This window comes from Benincasa hispida, chromosome 2 (genome assembly GCF_009727055.1).
Source record: "Benincasa hispida cultivar B227 chromosome 2, ASM972705v1, whole genome shotgun sequence".
Classification (NCBI taxonomy): domain Eukaryota; kingdom Viridiplantae; phylum Streptophyta; class Magnoliopsida; order Cucurbitales; family Cucurbitaceae; genus Benincasa; species Benincasa hispida.
Window position 1 is genome coordinate 28,164,616 of NC_052350.1, and position 23,926 is coordinate 28,188,541.

The 23,926-nt window shown below is 33.3% G+C and overlaps 3 protein-coding genes across 9 annotated transcripts; all 3 read left to right on the plus strand.

The window, feature by feature from the left end:
• The first annotated feature begins 322 nt into the window (after positions 1-322).
• On the plus strand, positions 323-4,055 carry LOC120072208 (probable glycosyltransferase At3g07620). Of its 2 annotated transcripts, XM_039024620.1 has the most exons (5): positions 323-580; positions 1,548-1,647; positions 1,734-1,870; positions 2,361-2,706; positions 3,010-4,055. In XM_039024620.1, exons 1-5 carry the CDS (start codon positions 513-515, stop codon positions 3,676-3,678), a joined length of 1,320 nt encoding a protein of 439 aa, XP_038880548.1. In that variant the 5' UTR covers positions 323-512; the 3' UTR covers positions 3,679-4,055. The 2 variants fall into 2 exon arrangements, with proteins under 2 accessions (XP_038880548.1, XP_038880547.1); XM_039024619.1 differs by having other exon boundaries at positions 323-1,647.
• Positions 4,056-7,785: 3,730 nt separating this feature from the next.
• On the plus strand, positions 7,786-12,111 carry LOC120072268 (probable glycosyltransferase At3g07620). Of its 4 annotated transcripts, XM_039024706.1 has the most exons (6): positions 7,786-7,879; positions 7,964-9,065; positions 9,151-9,287; positions 9,769-10,117; positions 10,661-11,614; positions 11,855-12,111. In XM_039024706.1, exons 2-5 carry the CDS (start codon positions 8,241-8,243, stop codon positions 11,327-11,329), a joined length of 1,980 nt encoding a protein of 659 aa, XP_038880634.1. In that variant the 5' UTR covers positions 7,786-7,879; positions 7,964-8,240; the 3' UTR covers positions 11,330-11,614; positions 11,855-12,111. The 4 variants fall into 4 exon arrangements, with proteins under 4 accessions (XP_038880634.1, XP_038880633.1, XP_038880635.1 ...); XM_039024705.1 differs by having other exon boundaries at positions 7,787-9,065; XM_039024707.1 differs by having other exon boundaries at positions 7,787-9,065; positions 9,154-9,287.
• Positions 12,112-14,376: 2,265 nt separating this feature from the next.
• On the plus strand, positions 14,377-19,076 carry LOC120071137 (probable glycosyltransferase At5g03795). Of its 3 annotated transcripts, none has more exons than XM_039023220.1 (5): positions 14,377-14,615; positions 14,793-15,742; positions 15,826-15,953; positions 16,758-17,106; positions 17,458-19,076. In XM_039023220.1, the coding sequence occupies exons 2-5, from the start codon at positions 14,858-14,860 to the stop codon at positions 18,124-18,126; spliced, it is 2,031 nt and encodes a 676-aa protein (XP_038879148.1). In that variant the 5' UTR covers positions 14,377-14,615; positions 14,793-14,857; the 3' UTR covers positions 18,127-19,076. The 3 variants fall into 3 exon arrangements, with proteins under 3 accessions (XP_038879148.1, XP_038879147.1, XP_038879145.1); XM_039023219.1 differs by having other exon boundaries at positions 14,378-14,624; positions 14,778-15,742; XM_039023217.1 differs by having other exon boundaries at positions 14,378-14,615; positions 14,778-15,742.
• Positions 19,077-23,926: the final 4,850 nt, after the last annotated feature.

The following is a 23,926-nucleotide window of genomic DNA, read 5'->3' on the forward strand; positions in this document are numbered from 1 at the left end:
AATTGTTAATATTAATTTAATATATGAAAATAATTAAATTGAATTTTTACATATTTATATTTTGCTTAGAACAAAATTTTAAATAAATGATTCAAATAATTCGAACCAATCTAACTCAAATATTTTAAAATTAGATTGGGTTGAATTTATTTTTTAATAAAGATTATTTAGATTAAAAAAATTTATAACTCGAATAATTGGATTGAGTCTAAAAAAATCTTTTTAACCGAACTGAATCCACGAACAACCCTCGTTTTTACGACCAAACGCTTGAAACGGAGAAGTGAATTTAAACTCGATGGAACAATTTTTTCTTTTGTTTTGTTTTGTTGTTTTTTTTTAATTTTTCCTGATTGGATGATTACAAAAAGGAGAACAAATTCCTTTTTCATCAAAAGTTAAAATCAACCTCCATGAACTGGATGATTCAAGATTTGCGACTGGAAATGATTGATTCTTGCACTACTTTGATCTGAGCTCAGCCCCACAGATTGCTCTGTTAAAAGCTTGCAATGATTGCTGCTTCAATCGCTCTGAAATTGGCGGGCCAACCCATCCACTTTCCGCCATTAACGAACTCGTAAGATGTCCTGACTCGGGCTTTCTTTTCGTCATCATCTAGACTAGATTCTCCTCCTAAAATCGTTGCACCTACTTTTTCCCGGGTGAAAAGCACTTTACAGATTCGTATAATCCTTTTTTCCTTGATTGTAATCATCTGATGGAATGGAGATTTTTTATTTAAGAATCGAGGGGCAGAGGAATTTGTGTCTTTTTGTACTCGTAGGGCTGATTTAATTAAGACATGTTTCTTTCAATTATGGGATTTGGAATATTGATGTGGTAATTGATTCGGGTTTTGGCAATATGGAGATCCGGAGGGTGCTTATTATTACATTTATGATACTTCTGATTCTATTTGCTTTTCAATATTTTGTGTTTCAATATACAAAAAATTTATCCCTATCGTTTGGAGATAGGGCTTCAACTTTTATGGTGGTTCAGAATGTCTTTCATTTGAACAATTCTGGACTTTATAGATTTCATCCAATTGATACGAGTATTAACAACTTGGATACAAAGGAAAATTTTGGTTATGATACTAATAAAAGAGTAAGAGAAGAAGTAGTTGATTTGACATCTGAATTCTTGAATAAGGAGGGTAAGATTGTTTTTGAGAGTTTGATGTTGGAAAATAGTAATCAAACACAGGATACTGTTATAAGGGACGCAAATGCAGAACTAAGTTACAATCCCCTGATGAAGGGAGATGTTTTAAAGGATAGTAATATGACAGCTGATGAAGCTAAAGCCAATAGCAATCCAGGGATGAGTGAAATTAGAAACCAAATTATGTTTGTTCCAAATCAATCCCAAGGAACTATGAACAATAGCATTCAAAATGTCGATCAAACATATTCTGAAGTTTCTGTGACTCCAGATGCATCTTCTGGCCAAAAAGAGAGAGTAAAAAACAGTAGGAAAGAATTAGAAAACAATAATAGGATTGAGCTAGTGAAGAATGGTTCAGTTGTCTTGAATGACAGAACGATGAGGCCTGACGTATCAACATTGAGTGGGCCATTTATATCCATATCCCAAATATACTCAAAGTTATCAAGGGCTCACAAGTCTTCTTGTTTGAAGGTATGGATTACATGTCGACGTTCTGCATTTGAGTAATTGAAACCATCTGGAGTTCTAAACTTTTCACTTGTCGCGTTTGGTAGCAGAGGCCACAATGTAGACCGACATCCCAGCGCGACCGAGAACTACACTATGCAAGACGGGAGATTGAAAATGCTTCTGTGTTAAGGAGTACTCCAGAAATTAGTGCCTCTGTGTTCAGAAACGTTTCCATGTTTACGAGGTAATCCAATGCTAAATTTCTCAAGATATTTTTTGTTTAATTTTTCTTGCATATTCCTTTGTTTGTTGGAGACAATGTAGTGGTTAAGCATCCTTGATTCTGCTCAATGCCACCTATATTGAACTTGGTTTCGTGAACTTAAAATAGTGAAGACTACTCCTAAATATATGGTTCTCTATGGGGAAAGGAAGCAAAAGGTTAACATTTTTTAGGGTTATATATTTTGCAATTAAAAGAGAAAGGCCAACTATTCTGTTCCTATCAAAAGTTCTCTATGCCCTGAAAATTTCTACCTAAATCTCTGTCTTGTATTGGTCTTGAAAGGTTTTTAATTATTTCCAGTTGCAAAGCTTTACTTTATCTCAATTAACTTGTGTTATGAGTGGAACATAACACCTTTGTAGGATTATTTTTGCTCATTCCATGTTACCGTACCAAAATACCAATCACAATTTACAAAGGTGAAGCTTATAGCATGTCATCTTTGCAGGAGTTATGAGTTGATGGAAAAAATGCTTAAAGTCTATATATATGAGGAAGGAGAAAAACCCGTTTTCCATCAGCCTATATTGACTGGAATTTATGCCTCAGAAGGATGGTTTATGAAATTGTTGGAAGAAAACAAGAAGTTTGTTGTGAAGGACCCTGAGAAAGCCCATTTATTTTATTTGCCCTTCAGTTCACAGTTCTTAAGATCTGCATTTGGAAATAAATTCCGCAACAAGAGGGATCTGCAGAAACTTCTCAAGAACTATGTTGACGTAATTGGGAAGAAGTATCGTTTCTGGAACAGAAATGGAGGATCAGACCATTTTCTAGTTGCCTGTCATGACTGGGTAGACACTCTAATGCAATAGCTCGATCTAGTTTGAAGTTCTACTATTTCTGCAATGTGACTACTCTTTTCTGCCTTCTTCAATTTTCACTATTCATATAAATTTTGCTTCAGTTCATTATGTGATAGTAATGCTTATGTGAATCAAATAGTAGCCTAGATGAAAATGATTTCCCTTCCCTTATTGGCCTTGCTGTTTTGTCATTTTAGTATCCTAGTAAATAATTTTCTTTGCAATACCAATTCCATGGTAATGTTTTTTTCTGATGCAGTTTTATTATTTAACTGATATGATCAATTTCAGGCCCCCAAGCTCACTAAGCGTTTGGTGAAGAATTGCATCAGAGCGCTCTGCAACGCGAATGCTGCTGCAGACTTCGAAATTGGAAAAGACACCAGTTTACCAGTAACATTTGTACATGCAATGGAAGACCTCGTAAACGACATCAGAAGGAAACCTCCTTCCAAAAGGACCAAGTTGGCCTTCTTTGCAGGGAGCATGCATGGTTATCTTCGGCCGATTCTTCTACACTATTGGGAAAACAAAGAACCTGACATGATGATTGTTGGCCCAATGCCGAATAGTATCGAAGGGAAAAGTGCCTACATGGAGCAAATGAAGAACAGCAAGTACTGCATATGTGCTCGAGGTTACCAAGTTCATACTCCTCGAGTGATTGAAGCGATTCTTAATGAGTGCATCCCAGTGATTGTCTCAGATAACTACGTTCCTCCCTTCTTCGAGGTATTGAATTGGGAATCATTCTCGGTATTTGTTAAAGAGAGAGAGATACCGAATTTGAGAAACATTCTCCTCTCAATCCCAGAAGAGAACTACCTTACAATGCATTCAAGAGTGAAACTGGTGCGACAGCATTTCCTCTGGCATGAAAAGCCTGTGAAATATGACACATTTCATATGATCCTTCATTCAATATGGTACACAAGAGTGTTTCAGATCAAAATCAACTAACATTGATAAATTTTGGTTATGGATTGAACAAGTAGATTCAACTATCAAGAAGACAGTAGATGAAGTGGTAGAAACTTGAAAGATTTTGTATTGGCATGCTTTGTCAAAATCAACTTGGTTTTTCATGCCAGCAAAGTGGAGTTCAAACGGTGGGGTCTCATTGAACTCAGAAGAAATATAGTTGACTCATATATTACCATTTCAAGAACAAACATTCTTTGTCACATTCAAAGATTTGATATGATCACGCCTTGCCGCCTTAGATAAACCATAAAATAGATATTTGAGGTGACATAATTTTGCTACTTGGGAGTATATTTGTTCAGAATGTTGTATGTACAAATCTTGAATAATGGAAGGAAATTGGTTTGGTTACTCAAGATTCTACCTTATTTCAGTTTTTTTTTTTTCCTTTTAAGTTCTATTTCTTTTATGGAAACCTTATTATTTTACTTTGTTAATGTTAATTACTATATTATAATTATTCATTTGATTTTTTTTCCCTTTTAAGTTGAAAGGGAGTGGGAATTTGAATATCTAAATTTGAGGACTAATATGGTTTCACTCATCTACATCCATCTCCTTCAATCTCAAAGGGGAAAAAATATTTTGAAAGGTATTTTTGTTTAAAAAAAGTTTGTCACGTAGTAGGCCCGAATTTAGGAGACATCAAAGTAGAGATATCTACGAGGTGAGGCTAGGGATGACTTCCCTATCCCCCGTCCCCTGTCCTTGCTATCCATTTCATTCCCCATCTCGTGAAAGAAATTCCTCATAGGGATTGGGGCAGGGATTCCTCACAGGGAATTCGTGGGGATCGGGTTCTTGGGGAATTTTTTCTAGATTTTTTTATAAAATAATAATAATAATAATAATAAACTTAAATCACTAAATCAAAATTTTTTATATGAATAGGTAAATATCTCACTCATATGTGACAAATATATGATTAGAATGTTTAATTTTCATAATTTCTAAAAATTAAAATTTAAATATTACAACAATATATCTTAATCTCTACTTGATAAGATATAAACATATCAAATAAAAAGTTATATATAATTACATATATATATACTCATTGTACAAACAGATATCAGATATAAGATATTGTGGCATTATCAAACAATCCATCAGCAGTAAAAAAACAACTAGTTAGATATTATTCAGGTATTTGGCTAAGATCTCCAAAAAATTATTCAACCATAGAAAGAAAATTTTATCAATTGTTGTATGTACAAACAAATTTCAAAGTAATTTAAGCAATAAAAGCTTTTTAACACTTGTTGATTACAAAACAGCTACAAATATTTTACAAAAGAATTTTAAAAATATGGTTTCTCGACAAATTTTGCCAGATGGCAAGCAATACTTTCTTATTTTGACTTCAAAATTGAAGCTATAAAAGGAAGTACAAACTCCCATCCTGATTATCCTACGAGAAAATTTCTTCAAGGAAAAAGTGAAAAAAAGAGTGAAAGAAAGAAAGAAAAGAAAGAATTAGTTCTACTTGCAAGAAAGAAGAAAAGAATGATCGTGATCAAGAACAATAACGATCAATACCTCCGCAAACCAAAGTCTCGTACTCTCAAGCGTTTCAATTTCTCAAAGGAGAATGATCACAATTAATGGAGGATCGAAAAGGAAAAAATTCCCAAACAATACCGTTATCAAATAAATTTCAAATTTTGGGATCATCCATCCCTTCAAGACCTTCGACCTTGACAATAAACTTTTCTCCTATCAAAACTGATGAGTCATCCACTCCTCCAACCAATTACGTCCAAGCCATTACTTCTTACCATAATAAAACCCAAACTTCATATATTATAATTCTTGAGTCAGAATTCCTAGGTAACTCAATTCCTGAAACAATCCAAAAAACATTTCCGTTCCATTTTCTTCCAAGTCATCCACAAAAGACTCATTGATTCTATGAATTTATTCTTGTTGATATCGACTCAATTGAAATCAGAAATAAAGACGATCCCAATAGAATTGCCTTTTCAAAAGTTAGGATTCTTCGTTTCCTAACTCCAACCAAATGGAATCAAAGTATTTATATCAAAAAAAGATTTTCTCATCAATTTCTTCTACAAACTTATTCGTACATCGATTATCAAAATGTTTGGTACAATATGTTTTGGTTAAACAATTTTAATCATTTCTGGTTCATAATGTTTGACAAAACATGTATTCAAAAATTTTCATTATGGTTTAATGATTGGTGAAATATATTTGGTCTTAACGAGACTATCCTGCCATACTCAATTCTTGAAAGTTTTAAATATTTTTCAAATAATATTCTCTCAAATTCTTTTAACTTAACTCTACATTTTCAAATTATTTTCATTTGGCATAGATCTTTTGCTGGAATTACTCAATCATAAAATCAAATGGAATCTCCTGTCTTTCCTGAACATACATAATCAAATGGTGGGGACAAATTCAACATGACCGTTGCTTCAAAAATGTGGTGGAAAAATTGTTTTCTATCTATCCCCACAATATGAAGCCAAACCTACAAAAAAAGTCAACAATTCTTGACTCAGAAATCAAGATTGATGGCTGCAATGACACAAGTATCAAATGAAGAAGAACTCAACATTATCCTTCAACAAATTTCGTCTCAATCCAATACCAGCCAAGAAGAAAATACATCCAACATTCAAATGAAGAAGAACTCAACATTATCCTTCAACAAATTTTGTCTCAATCCAATACCAACCAAGAAGAAAATACATCCAACATTCAAGAAGAAGAGGATGAAAACGAATTTGCAAGTTTTATGCATCACATTTACACCCCAACTCAATCCACCAATCCAAATCAGTAGAAGACAAAATTCTGAAATTGCATGTGAAGATAAATGTATTGTACATGTGTCACTGTGTCAAAGGATTGTACAAATGAAATTTTAGATTTTAAAGTGTCATCTTCTGTAAAAACATGTCATACAATCCATGATAACATGTCATTGTAAATTATCAACGTGTCCTGTTAATGTAATGCATGAAAAGCTTCCCATTTGTATATAAAGGAAGCTTAGTATAGATCGAGAGGCAAAGGTCTTTTCCTAGTTTTTTTTAGTGCTTTGCCTTGAGAGAAAAAGAACCCGTACTCTGTAAAATTTAATAAAGGTTTTTCAATTCTATACATCCGTCTTGTTATTCCAAAACCCAAAAGTCAAGTAAGTTCTTAACATTTTTATATTTTGAATAACTATTTTATTTATATCAATATTTTTTAGCATTTTATATTTTCAAAAACTACTTTAATTTTCCAATAGTTTTCTTCATCATTTCCTACAATTCCATTATATTAAACTTAATCTCATCAATACCCAGTTATTCTTTTCTTTTACATAATTTCTATCCCATATAGAGTTTCTCAATTGCCATGTGTCAAGTATCCATGCATCCACCACACGTGTCCACACCTAGATGCATCCACCTCTGGTCAGTAATGGAATAGTTTGTGTATATATATATATATATTAAAAGTTTATAAAAATTAGATATGTATAACCGGGATGGGGCTAGGATTGGAAAATATATTTCTCGTCCCCGTCCTTATTTAGCAACAGAAAATTTTTTTCCTCGATCCCTCCCCCATTTTCTATTTAATCGGGGATTCTCTGTCTTGCAGGTTAAATGCATACCTCTGCATCAACATTTTTTGATATTATGCTCACCAAAAAATTTGAACTTGGATCCTCTAAGTCGTTATAAGCAAAAAGACTCCAAGTTCTTGGAATTATTAACTAGCTAAGGTCACATAAGCATAGTTTCCACATTAATCAAAGAATTTTCCATTGTTGATAACTTGTACTATTGATCTCAAAATTGGATCTCTAGGTGTGGGTGAGGAATAAAAAAAATAATAATAAAGTAAAAATAGAGAAATAGAGAAATAGAAAAAAGAAAAAGAAAAAGAAAAATTTTAATCGATAAAAAAATACAAAAATTATATGGATAGACCTTTACCAACCTTTTATCAACGATGAATTTAGATCAATTTGATAATATTAATGATAGACTTCTACAAATGATAGATATCAATCAACTTGAATATGTATAGTTTTACACTCATTTTTCTATCCCCGACAAAAACCTCAGTTGTACGGACAGTACCGTCGAAGCTTGAAAGTAGAAAAGCCTGCCGACATCGCTGGTAGAACTGAGCGGGGAAAGCTTCACCGGTAAAGAAATCTCAACTAAGCTGAATCTCCAACTTTCACTTGATGTTTGTAAACAGTCACTTAGTTCTCTTCTGTTTTGATCAGTGAAACTCGGAATTTCGAATTCTCTGTCCGTAAGAGCTTCTTTCGGCTTGATGTTCTAGCTGCAATTTTGAATGTCTGTAATTTTCATTTAATTCGTCTGCAATGGAGAAGTTCCTGAGAAAATGTCTTCTCAAAATGTTGTTGATGTTGTTCTCAAAATGATGATATATGACTGCTTGAAGTGGATATGATTTTTAGTCAATTCTGTTCCCCAGTGTGTTCAAGTTATTTGATTGTTTTATAGAGATTGGTCAATTCCCAAGGTTTCTTGTCTTCTATGGCTTCTATTCATATTTGTACAAACTTGTTTCATGGTATCAAAATTCAGTGGCTGCTTATTATAATGAGCATCATAATTCCAATTCTCATTGTTTCCCAGTGCTACGTTTATCCTTATGCAAAAACATCTTTCCTACCACTTGATGTTAAGAGCTCAAACATTATGAGTCTTCAAAATGTCACTAGTTTGAACCATTCTGAAATCACTGGATTCAAACAAGTTCATTTCACAGATGCTATCATTCGTGTCAAAAATAAGAAGGAAAGCAATGATTATGTTGCTGAAAAGAAGGTTGAAAGAGGATTTGGTTTGACGTCAGATGGTGCTAATAACATGTTATATGAGAAGGGTGCAACATTTGAAGAGGGTTTGGTAATGCCAAATGGTAATTCTACAGTTGTTAATGATGTTAGGAGTGGGAGTGTGGAGTTTGGTTACAATCCCCTCAAGAAGGAAGTAATTTTAGACAACAGTTATAAGAGAGTTGCTGGAGGTAAAGACAGCAACAAATTAAATATGAGTGAAATCAGAAACAATCTTTCAATTGTCTCAAACCAATCCCAAGAATTGATTGTTGATCCAAGAAAGTCTGACTTGTCTTCTGCTCAAAATATATCTTCCGTTCCAGAAGACCATTTCAATAAAACTGAGGAAATAATTAAAAAGGATATAAGGACTGAACAAGGGAAGAATGTTTCCATTACCTTGGATGGACTTGCACAGTATGACATATCAATTTTGAAGAGTCTTGAGATGCCATCAATATCGATATCTCAAATGAATGCATTGTTGTCTCAAAGTCATAATTCTTCTTGTTTGAAGGTATGGATTTCAACTTAAGGTTCCAATTAGGTTACTGACAATAATGGTCTCTAATACTGGCACCCGCAATTTTACTTGGTGGTAGAAGCTACAGTGTCATTGGTCTTCCCCACGTGATCGTGAGCTTCTACATGCGAGACTGGAGATTGAGAAAGCCACTGCTATTATGAACAGCCCAGGAATTGCTGCTTCTGTTTTTCGAAATGTTTCTATGTTCAAGAGGTAATCTTTCCCAAATGCTGCTTTTTTATTCTTGTTGCCTAGACACGTCTATGATTTTAGCTTATGTTTGTCTCCCTTAAGTTTCTTCTTAATAGAATAAATCCATAATATTTTAATGCGGGATGTGATTTATTTTCCCAGTGGGATAAAATAGAGATATAAGTTTTACATGTAATGTAATTACACTATTTATGTCATGCACATATCCTTGTTGTCAAAGTCTTACCTATTTACTTATTATTATTATTATTGAGCAACACTTCTTGATACGCTTGTTCTTACTTTAAATTCCATGTTATAATGGCTGTCTTTCATGGCATCTAATCATAGCAACAGTAATATTAGGAAGTTGCAAAAAGGCCTATAACATATTGAAGCTTTTGTGCCATATGATCTGCACATAAAATATTGTTAGCAATCGCCTTTGTTGATCCTATGTCTTCAATGTCAGCTAGCTTAGAGTTAAAACTCCCCTTTGCAGGAGTTATGACTTGATGGAAAAACTGCTTAAAGTTTATATCTACAAGGAAGGAGAAAAGCCTATTTTCCACCAACCTCGAATGAGAGGGATATATGCCTCAGAAGGATGGTTTATGAAATTGATAAAGGAGAATAAAAAATTTGTTACGCGGGATCCCAAGAAGGCTCACTTGTTCTATTTACCTTTCAGTTCACAGTTACTAAGGAGTGCATTTTCTGAACAAAATTCCAAGAATCGAAACAACCTAGAGGAACATCTGGGTAACTATGTTGACTTAATTAGGAACAAACACCAATTCTGGAACAGAACTGGAGGTGCCGATCATTTTCTTGTTGCTTGTCACGACTGGGTAAGTATTCTATACAGAATGTTTCATGTTATCATTTGAAGTACCCGGAGGCATGTTTGCTTTGTTTTCTGTGGACATTGTTTTGTACGACTGAAACCCTGGCTTGAGCATAATATAGATGATATGCCTTATTTCAGTATTTGAATAAACTAAACATTATTATAATGTGCTGTCATCTTTACTCAATCTTTTAGGCTCCACAGATAATAGTGAAGTTATTTCATATGTAAAAAATCAACTTATTACCTCTGAACTTTGGGGTTGTTCAATTAAAACCTTGAACTTTTTTAACTGTATCAATTTACATCCTCCTTCCGATTTCGTCTGATTGTGTAAGACTTATAAATCGTAACAATTAAACTCCTAAATTGTTATAAATATATAAGTTGTAACCATTTATTAAGATTACCATTGAAAATCCCTCATGCATCAATTCTTCCACATGTGTAAACTTCTTCAAATGTCGATTAAAAAAATAGACGAATAGAATTGTGTTCTATTATAATAGTCAAGTTATTATTTTGTCATAACATTCAATTTCAGGCCACCAAACTCACAAGAAACCATATGAAGAACTGCATCAGAGCTCTCTGCAATGCAAATGCTGCTAGAGGCTTTCAAATTGGCAAGGACACTAGCTTACCAGTTACAAATATACATTTGACGAAGGACCCTGATATAACTACTGGAGCAAAACCTCCTTCAGAAAGAACTACATTGGCTTTCTTCGCTGGGGGTATGCACGGCTATCTTAGACCAATATTGCTTCATTTTTGGGGAAATAGGGAACCTGACATGAAGATTTTCGGCCCAATGCCACGTGATGTTGAAGGGAAAAGAGCCTACAGGGAGTTCATGAAGAATAGTAAATATTGCATATGTGCAAGGGGATATGAAGTTCATACTCCTAGAGTGGTTGAGGCCATTCTCAACGCATGTGTTCCAGTCTTCATATCAGATAATTATGTGCCTCCTTTCTTTGAGGTTTTGAACTGGGAATCATTTTCTGTATTTGTTCAAGAGAAAGAGATCTCTAATTTGAGAAATATTCTGCTCTCAGTTCCTGAGAAGGACTACCTTAGCATGCATGCAAGACTGAAAATGGTGCAAAAGCATTTCATTTGGCACAAAATTCCAGTGAAGTATGACTTGTTTCATATGATCCTTCACTCAGTATGGTATAATCGAGTTTTTCAGATGAAAACCACATGATTCATAGCATCAGATTCGGGTATCGGAAAGCCACATAAATAGCTATGAATAAGAAAACTGTGAAGTGAAAGGGGAGGCAAAGGACGTGGTGCAAGTATGCCGAGCTTCCATAACATCATACACCTTCCTGATAGAATGAAGCTTGGCTTGAATCTCTTCGTTCAGATTGTGGTTAGAGCAGAAGGTAGGCGCAACAACTTTTGGTCGAGGAACATCAAAGTCCTCATTTTCTTAAGCAATACGTTTCCACTGCCCCCTACAAGAAGTTAGAATCGTCAAGCTCAGGTCAGTCCTTCTCCCCTTTTGATTTCAGGTCCTATTTTCAGCAATTACCTTCGAATATATGCATTTTATTTACAGTTCAACACAACATTTGATATGGAGGATTCAAATATCTAACCTCGAGATTCTATGGCTTGCCACAACAATGAGCAATCTTAATATGTTTAGGCGATGTTTTAAAGAATTTGCCCTGTGACTCTGACACAACCAAAAGTTGATAAGAACTGTTCGATTCATTCTCAGGACTATGGCTCATCGAAGCTGTTATTATGCGTTATCATGTGCAATCCAACTGCTGCAGCTTGGTAGACAAAACACAATAATTCAACAACTGGTGCAACTTTTTCAGTTTTTTCATCATAATTCAGCTTTATATTTTCTTTATCCTTTCTAAGAATTAGACTGGAATATGAACTATAATTGTAATAACCGGACCTGGTTGCCTTCTTCCGAGTCTTTTATGCCTTTTAATACCATTTCTTGCTTATTTTACTTCGTTATCATCATATTTGAAGAATTGTATCTGTGTGGGCGCTATCTTTAACATGGAAGAATAGTGTGTTTTATAATATTTGTTTAGTACAATTGTAGGATAGGGATCGAACTTCCAACCTCTAGAAAGAAAGGTCATGTCAATTTCTACCAAACTAAACTCACTTTAGCTTTTTATAGGGTATTTTTTTTTTTTGCAGTATTCCACATATTTTTATTTTAATAAATTAATTTTGAATAAAACTTATGTGATTTGTGTTGATAGTCATCTCATTTTTGGTTTTCTGTTATTGGAATTTTTTGTTTGTCTTAGTTTTTTTAAACTTTCTAAGCCAAATTTAGAAAACAAAGTCAGGTTTTGAAAATTTTTTTTGGTTTTTGAAAATATATTGAAAAAAAAACTATAGGCAGAAGTAGGATTTCTGAGTACTATTTTTTATCTTTTTAGATAGAAAGTTTGATTTCTTACCTCCACAATAATTTTGAACTTGGAAAAAATAAATAATATTATAAGTAATTTTAAAAAAAATCATGTGTTAAATGGTTTTATTTAAATAAAGTTGTATTTATCCCCTCAACGGTGCATTTTAATTTCCAGTGGACATCGATTAGTCAATTTGGGGCTATGGACCCAAATTGACAATTGAAAGAACTTTTTTATAGGTATGAAATTATTGCTCTACGGTAAAGCTAAACTTTATGATTATTATTTAAGAAATGTGGGCTCCATTTTAATATAAAATCTAGTAACTTATGCTAGCCTATTAATTAAGGGAAAAAAGGAAGGTAAATTGTATGGAAAATTATCTGATCTAGCACTCAAAAGTTTGATCTTTTAAAAAAAATTAACTTTCGTTCGCGCTTTTCTGATGAAATCTCAGATATGATTAATATCAAAATTTTATATATTTTAGCTTTTTTGATGAAATCTTAAGATTAACCTCGATTTTTTTTTTTTTATATATATTTTAGCATTTAATAAAAGATTTGGAAAAGATAACTGAATTTGGAGAAACTTTGAAAAGATATAAGATTTGTCTCAAATTAATCGATAAAATGAAAAAAATTGATTTTTGTTATTCAAATCTCGATTGTCAATCTCGCTTAAGATAGATTGAGAAAAATTATTTTAAAAATGTGTTAGTTCTAAAAGATGAAAACATTTTAGGATTATTTGTTACCATGTTTTTTTGTTAACTTTAAAATATGTGTCTAATATATATATTTTTTTAATTTTCAATTTTAGGCATGATAAGTTTTGTTTTTTTTAAGTGGAGGTATAACAAGTATCTAAACTTTACTAATATCTAATGAGTCATTGAACTTTTAATTTTATATTTAATAGAGATTGATATATTCCCAAATTGAGCCGAGCTCAAATGGTATAGATATTGACATATTCAAACTAAACTACTCTTAGACCTACACCCTCCAAGCTTAGCAAAGTCTTAGGGAATGATTAGATTTCTAAAAGGATTTAAGTATTATGATAATGACTAAATCGTTCCCAAATATAAAATACAAGAATTAAATTGATATTCATTGAAGTGGAAGATTTTAGAGTTAAAAAAATCGTATCAGATACCCTAGACATATAAACTCAACTTTGCATCCTAAATGTAGACATACAGACCAAATAAATCTGCACCCTAAACACAAATGTATGAACTCCAGACATCATATTTTAACTCAACGTCCCAAATAGTCCTTATATTGTTGCAAGATGCAAGTTAAAACCAAAATTCCACCTTTGGTTGAATCAACGGGAAACAGTAACTTTTCAAATGAAAATGAACAATTAGGTTAAAAATCACTTTTAGTTTCTAAACTTTCAAAGAAGTAACAATTTAGTTCATGAAATTTGGTTTGTAACAATTTAACTCTTATACTTACCAATTTATTCCTTAAACCTTATTATATAACGATTTAGTCTTTGAACTTTAAAATTTGTAACAGTTTAGTCCTTATTGTAGTAATTAATATTAAGATTTATTGAGTTTTCTTGTATAAATAAATCTATAAACTAATTAGAGATTCAATATTTTTATAAAATCCAAATTCTACATCATAAAATAATAAAAGTGACATCTAATTTTAATGATTTTTTTTTACGTTAGGGATTAAATTGTTATAAATTTGAAAATAAAATAACTAAATTATTACAAAACTAAAAGTATAGGGATTAAATCAACTGGTTACTTTCGGGAAAAAAAAAATGTCTTTTAACCTAAACAATTATTTTCAAAAGAAAATAAACAAAAAGAAGGAGAAAAGAAAAAAAAAAAGAAAAAGAAGGCTTTTTCCGGTGAGAAAAATCCAGTAATCAAAGTGTCTGCTGCAACTAAACTACTACCTTTTTGCTTCAAATCGCCATTGTCGGGAGCAGAAGGAAAAATGTAATGAATATCAATGGAGCTCAAGATTGTTTAACTAGGGTTCAAGACGAGACGGTCGCTAACAGAAGCTTTCTCAAAGCTAAATTCTGCTTCCCACTCCAGTTCCTTCAACCAAGGTTGGTAAAGTAAGATTAACTTCAACTTAATCGCTTTTCTCTCCAACTTCTAGCCAAATTCTTGTAGATATACTCTATACTTACAAACAAGAAATGGGCTTGTAGTGGTTTCTTTTCTTTTTGCAAGATTGTGATGATTATAGTTTTTCCCTAATTGTGCAGAGCTTGATTTCTTAGGTTGTGAAGTTCATTAGTTAACATGCTGAGTTTTCAACATTTGTGTTCTCATTGAATTTCCTGTTATGGAGTATCTGTTACCTCTCTGCAAGCTATGTCATATTGAAACACGAAGATGGTTATTTTTGGTGGGAGTAGTGGCTTTTACTTATGTCATATTTCAATCTCTTTTACTTCCCTATGGGGATGCTCTTCGGTCTTTACTTCCTGAGGATGGTATTCAGAAATATGATCAGTATAACATCTACATGGGGAGTACTTCAGCCAAATTAACAACGGTTCGGAACCCTCTTACGGTTCTGGATTTGGCTAATGTTTCAACAACTCCCATTGGGAACACTGATAATTTTATACTTGAGAGAGGATTTCAACGTGATAGCACGCTGAATGGCAAAGGGAAGTATGTAAAAGAGAAGGGAAGCTCTAGAGATGGTTATGAATTGTCTCTTAATGGAAATCATGATATTGGTTTTGAATCTGGAAATAATGTTGATACAAATGGTAATTTGGAATCATATGGCACTAAGAATCGTGTAAATAATTCTATTCTTCACGTAGATGGGGAAACAAGTTTTGAATTCCCCTTGGAGCAGCAGGTTGTGAAACCAAGTGATACTATCACTTCAGAGAATGAGTTAGAAGAGTTTGGTCAAATGGATTCGGATTTTGGTGAGCTAGAAGAATTTAAAACCTCATCATTAGAAAAGCCTGAGGATGCAGATGTGGCTTTCAATTCTTCAACCTTCATGCTACAAATCTCAACTTCACCAGTTAACACATCTCATTCACAGCACTTGATATCAAATATAAGCTCATCAGTCTCAGAAACTAATTCTAAAAGCGTAGGTAAAAGAAAGAAGATGAAGAGTGAAATGCCACCAAAGAGCGTAACTTCACTTGAAGAGATGAACCGTATTTTATTGCGTCATCGCAGATCATCACGTGCAATGGTAGGATGTTTGAGTTTGTTTTAAGTTATTGGTTTGATGATCATATATTATGCTCGGTTTTAACCTCATTCTGTTTTATGTAGAGACCTAGGAGATCTTCTTTACGTGATCAGGAAATTTTTTCTGCCAGGTCCCAGATTGAGCAAGCTTCTGCCATAAATGACCCCGAACTATATACACCTTTGTTTCGTAATGTTTCCATGTTTAAAAGGTAAAGCCAACAGTAGTATTCTATTGCATCATTCACATTGTTAAAATGACATTTCCATGGACAACCATGGTCTATCAGTTTGGTATTAAAGAAAATAAGTTGGAAAATGCAATCCTGCGGGATTTTCTCTATCCGCATATCACCCTGTTATGTTTTAAAAATGACTTTTGAAGGATGCTTTTATTTTATTTTATTTTTTATCTTTTTTTTTGGCCTCGTAGTATCTTATCTCCAATCAAATTGTGCCATTAGCTTTGGTGGAATCTCTACATGTGGCACACATGCCACAAGCCTCTTTGTTAGTTTTGTTCAACATAACAGCCAAATTTAATCATGGCTTAAATGAGGCACATAAAAAACCAAAAAAATCCTCAAAACTGTTTTTGATGTTTGTATATTTTGCAATCCACTTAGTATACTTATGTCTTTTAGAAGTTATTTTCATGCTCTCAGACACTGCCGTTCTTTCCATTCATGATAAGTAACACGAACAATGCTGCCATGTTCATAATATTAATATAAAAAGATAAGTGTTAGGATGAACAGAATAATTATTTAAGAAATAAAGTACACAGTGGCATATTCCCTACAAAATCTAAATATTTTGTATCATATCTAAAATTTAAGTGGAATACATTTTGAGTCTGCTGAGAAATAGTGCATACAATAGGTTTACTGTGCTGATTTATTGCTTCATGAGCTACCTGATCATATGCACTCAAGTTTTTCCTTTATTTTAAAATTTAAATAGAATGTCAATCACGCATTATTTGTCCAATTCAAACCTTTTCCCTGTGATTTCAGGAGTTATGAACTCATGGAGCGCACACTCAAAATATATGTCTATAGGGATGGAAAGAAGCCCATCTTTCATCAACCAATACTAAAGGGGTTATATGCCTCAGAAGGATGGTTTATGAAACTGATGGAGGGAAACAAGCGTTTTGTTGTAAAGGATCCTCGAAAGGCTCACCTGTTTTATATGCCATTTAGTTCTCGGATGTTGGAGTACACACTCTACGTGCGTAATTCTCATAATAGGACAAATTTACGTCAATTTTTGAAGGAATACGCAGAACATATTGCAGCCAAATATCCATACTGGAATAGAACTGGTGGAGCAGATCATTTTCTTGTTGGATGCCATGATTGGGTACATTCCATGAAACTCTCGACTTTTCACTTATTTTGTTCTATCAACAAGTTCTTATCAAATTTGGACTAATTTACATAACTGCTTGTAAGTTTTAGAAAAACAAGTGAGTAGAATGACCTAACATTCACATATGAATTCACTTAGTCCCTCCAGTAGCATACTTATGATGCAATTGCTCGTCATTTGAATTATGGTCAAGTGGAACATCACGTTGTGCTGGATTTTTCATGACTTATTTCAACCCAGTCAGAATGTTCCTTCTAATCATATAGATCATATGAAGTGCCTGTGGTGGCACGCAAGATTAACAATACACTAGAGTTAACATAATGTTTTGGACTCTTATAGGCTCCTTATGAAACAAGGCACCACATGGAGCACTGCATAAAAGCACTTTGCAATGCTGATGTAACAGTTGGCTTCAAAATTGGAAGAGATGTGTCTCTTCCAGAAACTTATGTACGATCCATGAGGAATCCTCTTAGAGATCTTGGAGGAAAACCTGCTTCACAGAGGCACATTCTTGCCTTCTATGCTGGAAATATGCACGGTTATGTGCGTCCAATCCTACTGAAGTACTGGAAAGACAAAAACCCTGATATGAAGATCTTTGGTCCAATGCCTCCTGGTGTTGCAAGCAAAATGAATTACATTCAGCATATGAAGAGCAGCAAATACTGCATCTGTCCAAAGGGCTACGAGGTCAATAGTCCTCGAGTCGTGGAAGCCATCTTTTACGAGTGTGTACCTGTGATTATATCGGACAATTTTGTGCCACCATTTTTTGAGGTGTTGGATTGGGAAGCATTCTCAGTGATTGTTGCAGAAAAGGACATTCCCAACTTACAAGACATACTGCTTTCAATACCGAAAGACAGATATCTCGAGATGCAACTCCGAGTCAGGAAAGTACAAAAGCACTTCCTCTGGCATGCCAAACCCTTGAAATACGACCTATTCCACATGACCCTCCATTCCATTTGGTATAACAGGGTTTTCCAAATAAAACTCAGATAATAATGTTGAATGTGCCTCGTTGAAGATTTGGAAGAAATCCATGGAACTGTTTAACTGCACAGTACAAAATAACTCACCTTCTCTGCCTTTGCAGCTTCTCAAAGGATTTCTTTCAACTTCACGGGGATCATGTCAAAGACCTTGAAAATGGATTGCAACCGTGGTAGTACTCTTGTATATACGATCCCAGATCCTTTATCCTTGTTCCACGTCTGTATAGCAGACCAGTGAAACAAAACTACGATTATTTGTCAATATTGCAGTAGAAACTTTGTGATTTCCTTTCCTCAACTTCTGCATTTGGCTGTGAGACTTGAGATTTCAAATCATACCGCCCCATCTCGCCTTGCTGCTGCTCGTCTACGTAGAAAGCCATTTTCAGGACCATAATGGAAGGAATTACTCTTTCTTTTGGTCATCATCAACCAAGTCCATCCAAAGCAATAAATTTTTTCACTCACTGGGGTCCATCCAGTCCTTTACTTGAGGAGACCCACCTTCAAAAACCGTATTCTCTGGGATCGGATTCAGATACCTATGTCATATATGATCTCTAATATGGCGCCACAACATGAAGCTTCCTATGAAGAACAGGGGCAATGTGCAATGGTTGATGTTAATGATCTTGGTGAGTTACTATCAAAAAAGGGACCCTGATAATCAGATATTTAAGATCTTCTACAGGGTCCCAAATGAAACTAGAACCAAAATATTAGTGATTCTGGGTCCCCCCTGAATAGAGCCATTTTTGTTAACAAAATGGTAAGATCTTTTCTTCTTTTTTGGGTGGAGGGTGCAAAGTTAGTTCTCTGTTTGAGTATAAATTATTCAATGAAGTCGTCACATTGTAGTTGTCTCGTAATAACAGTTAGTCGTGGATTAAAAAGTCTGAATGTCTCCTGATAATCATACTTCTCTCTCATAATCCAACAGTGAAAATTGTGGTTTCACCGAATACTTTTTTTGAGTGAAAGCATATATAGTTATAATTACGATGGCCTGATGAATTCCTCCCATCTGGGTCCTTCCTAGTTCCTGTCTTGAATACCCATCACTTCTTTTCTCACAAGTCCAATAACCATAATAAATTTTGACAGATTTCCAAGTGTCCCCATTGCATTAAAAGATGGGAAATTTGCCAGCCTACAAGGATTAAGTCTCAGCCCCATATCCACCATTATTGAAGGGAGAGTGAATTTGAATTCCAATCAAACTCATTTACATTTTTTTCAATGATTCTGATCAAAATCTCTTTCAATCTTTTCTTTAAACTACCAAGGACCAAAACTAAGTTGCAGATTTTGAAGGCTATTGCAGCACCATTTTGTGCTAAATAAAATGCATTATATATCCATTCACTTTTACTTTTCATATACGCTTAATCCAAACATTTGGCAGCCATATAATAATTAAACTCTGTTCAAATCAGCTTCCTCTTTGGCTTTCTGCTTTTAGATAATTACATTGTTTAGTTCCATTTCATAATACTTAAGACTCGGCTTGGTAACTATTTAGACTGCATATCATAGGTATTCATTTTTTGGTTTTTTTCCTTTTGAAAATTGAATTTCCTAACATTACTTCTACTTAATCTATTTGTATCAATATCTCCTTCTAGGGAGTGTTTTCAAAATTCAAGCCGAGTTCTAAAAAAAAGAAATTCATGTTAAAGAAATCGAGAGAAAATAAGCACAGTTTTCAAAAATAAAAAAGAATAAAATAGTTATGAGATGAGACCTTAATTTTTGGTTATTCAAAATTTTTATTAAGAATGTCAAAGACTACCCTATAGAAACTGTGAATAAGAAGCATAAGGTTTTTTTTTTTTTTTTTTTTAAAAAAAAGAAAAAAAAATCTTATGAGCATGGAGGACACATGGAATTCCATGTGATGGAGATAGAAACATCAAGAACTTAGATTAAAAAAATGTTTTTTTTTTTTTTTTTAACTAGAAAAAGAGAGAGAAGGGGAAAACAAAAAGATGGCTCCACAATATTAAATGGATCATAGGGTTGGATCCATGACCTAATGGGCTAGTAGTACTATTCCAATATTTAAGCTTCAATCACCATCCACATTAATATCTTACAATCATCAAATAATTGTTTTATATTTTATACTTTGGGCTTCCAAATTATGTTCTCTTAATTAATGAAATATACTTAATGTGTATGTGTTTCTATACCTCATCCACACCAAGCATTCAATTCACTTCTCAATTTTTTTCATTTCAACTCTTCTTCATAAAAACAAAACTACCTTCCTCCATTCTCATGATACCATATATATTTTGGACTATGAGTCTTTTATCATACTTGTTTATAATATGTGCTATGCAACTAATTTTGTTTATAATATGTGCTATGCAACTAATTTCTTTTAGTTTTATTTTAGTATAGAGGAAAATAAAACTAAAAATATTCTAATCTATGAAATAATCTTTTACATTGTTTGTTTGACTTGAAACTTGTAATTATTTGAAGAGAGAGATAAAATGAGGATTTTTGTAATTTTAAATGGCCAAATATGTGACAAGAATATCTCTACTGTTAGATTGTGATGCTTCATATTTATGATTTAGATCACACATTTATACCCATATATAGAAGAATACATCATTACGATTGGAATAGTTGTAATGGAGCAGTCAATGGTATCTCCATTGTTAGATTATGATGTTTCATATCTATGTTCCAGACGATATCGATATACGATAAGGATCCACCACTTTATCATGTAACTATTTCAACTTAGATCGTTGTAATAAAAGAAAAAATAGGAAATTATTTTTTATATATAAGGGAACAAAGAAATGGAAGGATTCTCTTCCATAACCTCATTTATATACACTACTTTGAGAATGAACATAAATTTTTAAATGAATATACATTTGATGGAATTTAAATAGTAAATATCTACCTAGAATTTATAAGTAATAAAGGAGATAATAAATAAACTATATATATATGTTTTTATTGATTTTGAATTGTGACATTGGACATAAATTTTTAAAGAATAAAAGAAATAAAATGAAGATATTTTCATTTATAATTTTAATGTTCTTGAGTAAAATGAAATAAGATAATTAAGCACATTTTTTCAAAGATAAAATGCGAAAAGATGAAAAAAAAAAAGGAAAAATGAGGTAAGAAATATAGTTATTTTGTAAGAAGATTTGTATATTAAATTTCACCTTACTAATCCTTTATTAATGAAAAAAAAAGCTAAAAAGCATGATAAATAATCGTAGAAGATCATGTACACAAATATGAAAGAATACTATGACAAAATAAGAATTATTGAAATATCTATTGTAATGACAAAATAGGAATTATTGGAATATCTAACTACAGTAGGGTGTAAAATTGAAGAAAAAATAAATGCACAAAACACATAGATGTGATTTTGAGTACAAAATATACATAGGCAAATAGGGAAGTGTGGGGTGCAAATTTATATTTAAAACGGTTCATTGATTATTTTTAAAAAAACGATCCATTGATTAATTTTAAAACGGTTCGTTGATTAATTTTAAAACGGTCTGTTTCGATGCTGAAGACCTATAAAAGGCGAGGCCTTCAGCAGTTCGTGTGACACAGAATTCATTTTCTAAATGTCCACTTCATTTTTCTCTCCTCCTCCATCTTAGTTTTCCGAGCAGTGAGTTTAGAAAAGGTATACGTTCCAATCGGTAACAGTGCATTTCCGATCGATTTTCATTTGGCTGTTTAATCCTGGAGACGACGTGGCAACTTTCAGACCTGCTTGCACACTTGGGTAGAGTCGCAAAACGTCTTAAAAAGAGTGAGCTCCACGACTCAGCCTATAACGAGTTTCTGTTTTGTAGGTTTTGCTTTTCGTTTGACCGCAGTATCTTGACGGTTTACAGTTCATCGTTCTGAGGGCCCTACCGTTTCCAACAGGAAGTAAACAAATCTTTTAAATATTTTTCTTCTATAATATCTTTTAGGGCATTTATCAATTTATACCGCCAAAATTTGGAGTTGTATCAATTAAAACCCGGACTAATAATTGTATCAATTTAAACCTTAAATTTTCATAAGTATATCAATTTACACCCTCTAAATTTTATTTGACCAGTATCATGTGAAACTTATAATTAAAGTCAATTAAACTCTTAAATTTTCTTAAGCCAATCAATTTAGACCATTCATTACAATTTTCTTTGAAAATCATCTATGCATTAATTTTCAAACGTTTATAGACTTCTTCAAATATCAGTTTTACAAAATGGACAAAGGTAAATGTATGGATGATTTTTAGAGGAAAATTTGTCTAAGAGTTTAAAATAATTCATTTATGAAAGTTTAGGGGTTTAGATGATACAATTATAAATTTCACACGAGCTTTTTCCAAATAAAACATAATGGACTGTATAATTGATACAATTACAAAAGTTTAGGGTTTAAACTAATACGATTATTAGTTGAGTATTTAAGTTGATACAGTCTCTAAAATTTAGTGATATAAATTGATATATATTTTAAAATCTTTTTATACCTTAATTTGCAAAATAAGCATATAACTTATGCATCAATTAATTAATACCTAAAAAAATCATACTTTATCTACCAATAAAAGCATCTATGTATCCTACATCTAAGAGGGTGTTTGGCTTACCAACATGAGTTGAGTTGGTATAATATATCAACTCATTGTCTGGTCCACCAACTTTAAATGTTGGTGGAGTTGAGTTGGTATATTTTATTAACTCACCCCAGCTCTCCCTTATTCCCATATTTTCAATGGCTCCAGCCATCGACCATTGTCACACTCCAAGAACTAATCGGCTCTGACAACCACCTCCGATGACAACTTTGGTGACCAATTTTGGACTCCGACAACCACCTCCGATGGCAACTCTGACGACCAACTCTGGGCTCTCACAACCATCTCCGATGACAATTTCAACGATGAAATTTGGATTCCGACAACCACCTTAGATGACAGCTCCGACAACCAACTCCGAGCTCCAACAAACTGCGCACGACCAACTCCGACAACCACTTCCGGTGACCCAACTCCGACGACCACCTTCACACTACCAACTTCAATGACCAATTGGCTCAGACAACAAACTCCGATGACTAACTCCGACAACCACCTTTGTAGGCTTTAACAACCACCTCCGATTACAAACTCCGATAAAAATCACCTTCGATGATCACCTTTGAGCGAGCAACTCTGACAACCTACTCAAGGCTTCGACAACCACCTTCAACGACAAACTCCGACAACCAACTCTAATACCATCTTCATGCGATTAGCTTTGGGATCCTACAGTCACCTTCAACTACAATCTCCAGCGAAAATCATATTTGACAGTCAACTTCAAAGACCACTTTCGCCCGCCCAACTCTGGGATTCGAAAACCACCTTCGCTGACAAACTTTGACAAGCAACTCCAATACACCTTCATGTGACCAACTTTAGGCTCCAACAACCACCTTCGGCTAAAAACTCCAACAAAATTCATCTTCGATAATCAACTTCGAAAACTACTTCCAACTACTATAAGACTAATGATTGTTAAAATATGTTGTAGAGTTGTTGATAATATAAAAAAAATATTATTTTGTCTACATTATGTACAATATTTATATGTAATGAATTCACATATCAAATGAGTGTTAAGAATATTTATAGTTAAAAAGTATGTAATATATAACAAAAAAAAAAACCATAAAATGAAACTTTTTTCCCTGAAACATTTTCCAGCCATAATTAGTGAAAAACGGAGATTTGTTCTCTGATGATGCTCCAAATTTAGAGGAAATGA

What these genes read in the sequence shown, in the direction of transcription:
- LOC120072208 (XM_039024619.1), top strand. Translation starts at nt 868, where the DNA reads ATGGAGATCCGGAGGGTGCTTATTATTACATTTATGATACTTCTGATT. An exon ending in ACAAGTCTTCTTGTTTGAAG is followed by an intron (nt 1,648 to 1,733) that starts GTATGGATTACA and finishes GTTTGGTAGCAG; the next exon opens with AGGCCACAATGTAGACCGAC. An exon ending in TAGTTGCCTGTCATGACTGG is followed by an intron (nt 2,707 to 3,009) that starts GTAGACACTCTA and finishes GATCAATTTCAG; the next exon opens with GCCCCCAAGCTCACTAAGCG.
- LOC120071137 (XM_039023220.1), top strand. Translation starts at nt 14,858, where the DNA reads ATGGAGTATCTGTTACCTCTCTGCAAGCTATGTCATATTGAAACACGA. An exon ending in AATGTTTCCATGTTTAAAAG is followed by an intron (nt 15,954 to 16,757) that starts GTAAAGCCAACA and finishes CTGTGATTTCAG; the next exon opens with GAGTTATGAACTCATGGAGC. An exon ending in TTGTTGGATGCCATGATTGG is followed by an intron (nt 17,107 to 17,457) that starts GTACATTCCATG and finishes GGACTCTTATAG; the next exon opens with GCTCCTTATGAAACAAGGCA.
- LOC120072268 (XM_039024706.1), top strand. Translation starts at nt 8,241, where the DNA reads ATGGCTTCTATTCATATTTGTACAAACTTGTTTCATGGTATCAAAATT. An exon ending in AATGTTTCTATGTTCAAGAG is followed by an intron (nt 9,288 to 9,768) that starts GTAATCTTTCCC and finishes TCCCCTTTGCAG; the next exon opens with GAGTTATGACTTGATGGAAA. An exon ending in TTGTTGCTTGTCACGACTGG is followed by an intron (nt 10,118 to 10,660) that starts GTAAGTATTCTA and finishes ATTCAATTTCAG; the next exon opens with GCCACCAAACTCACAAGAAA.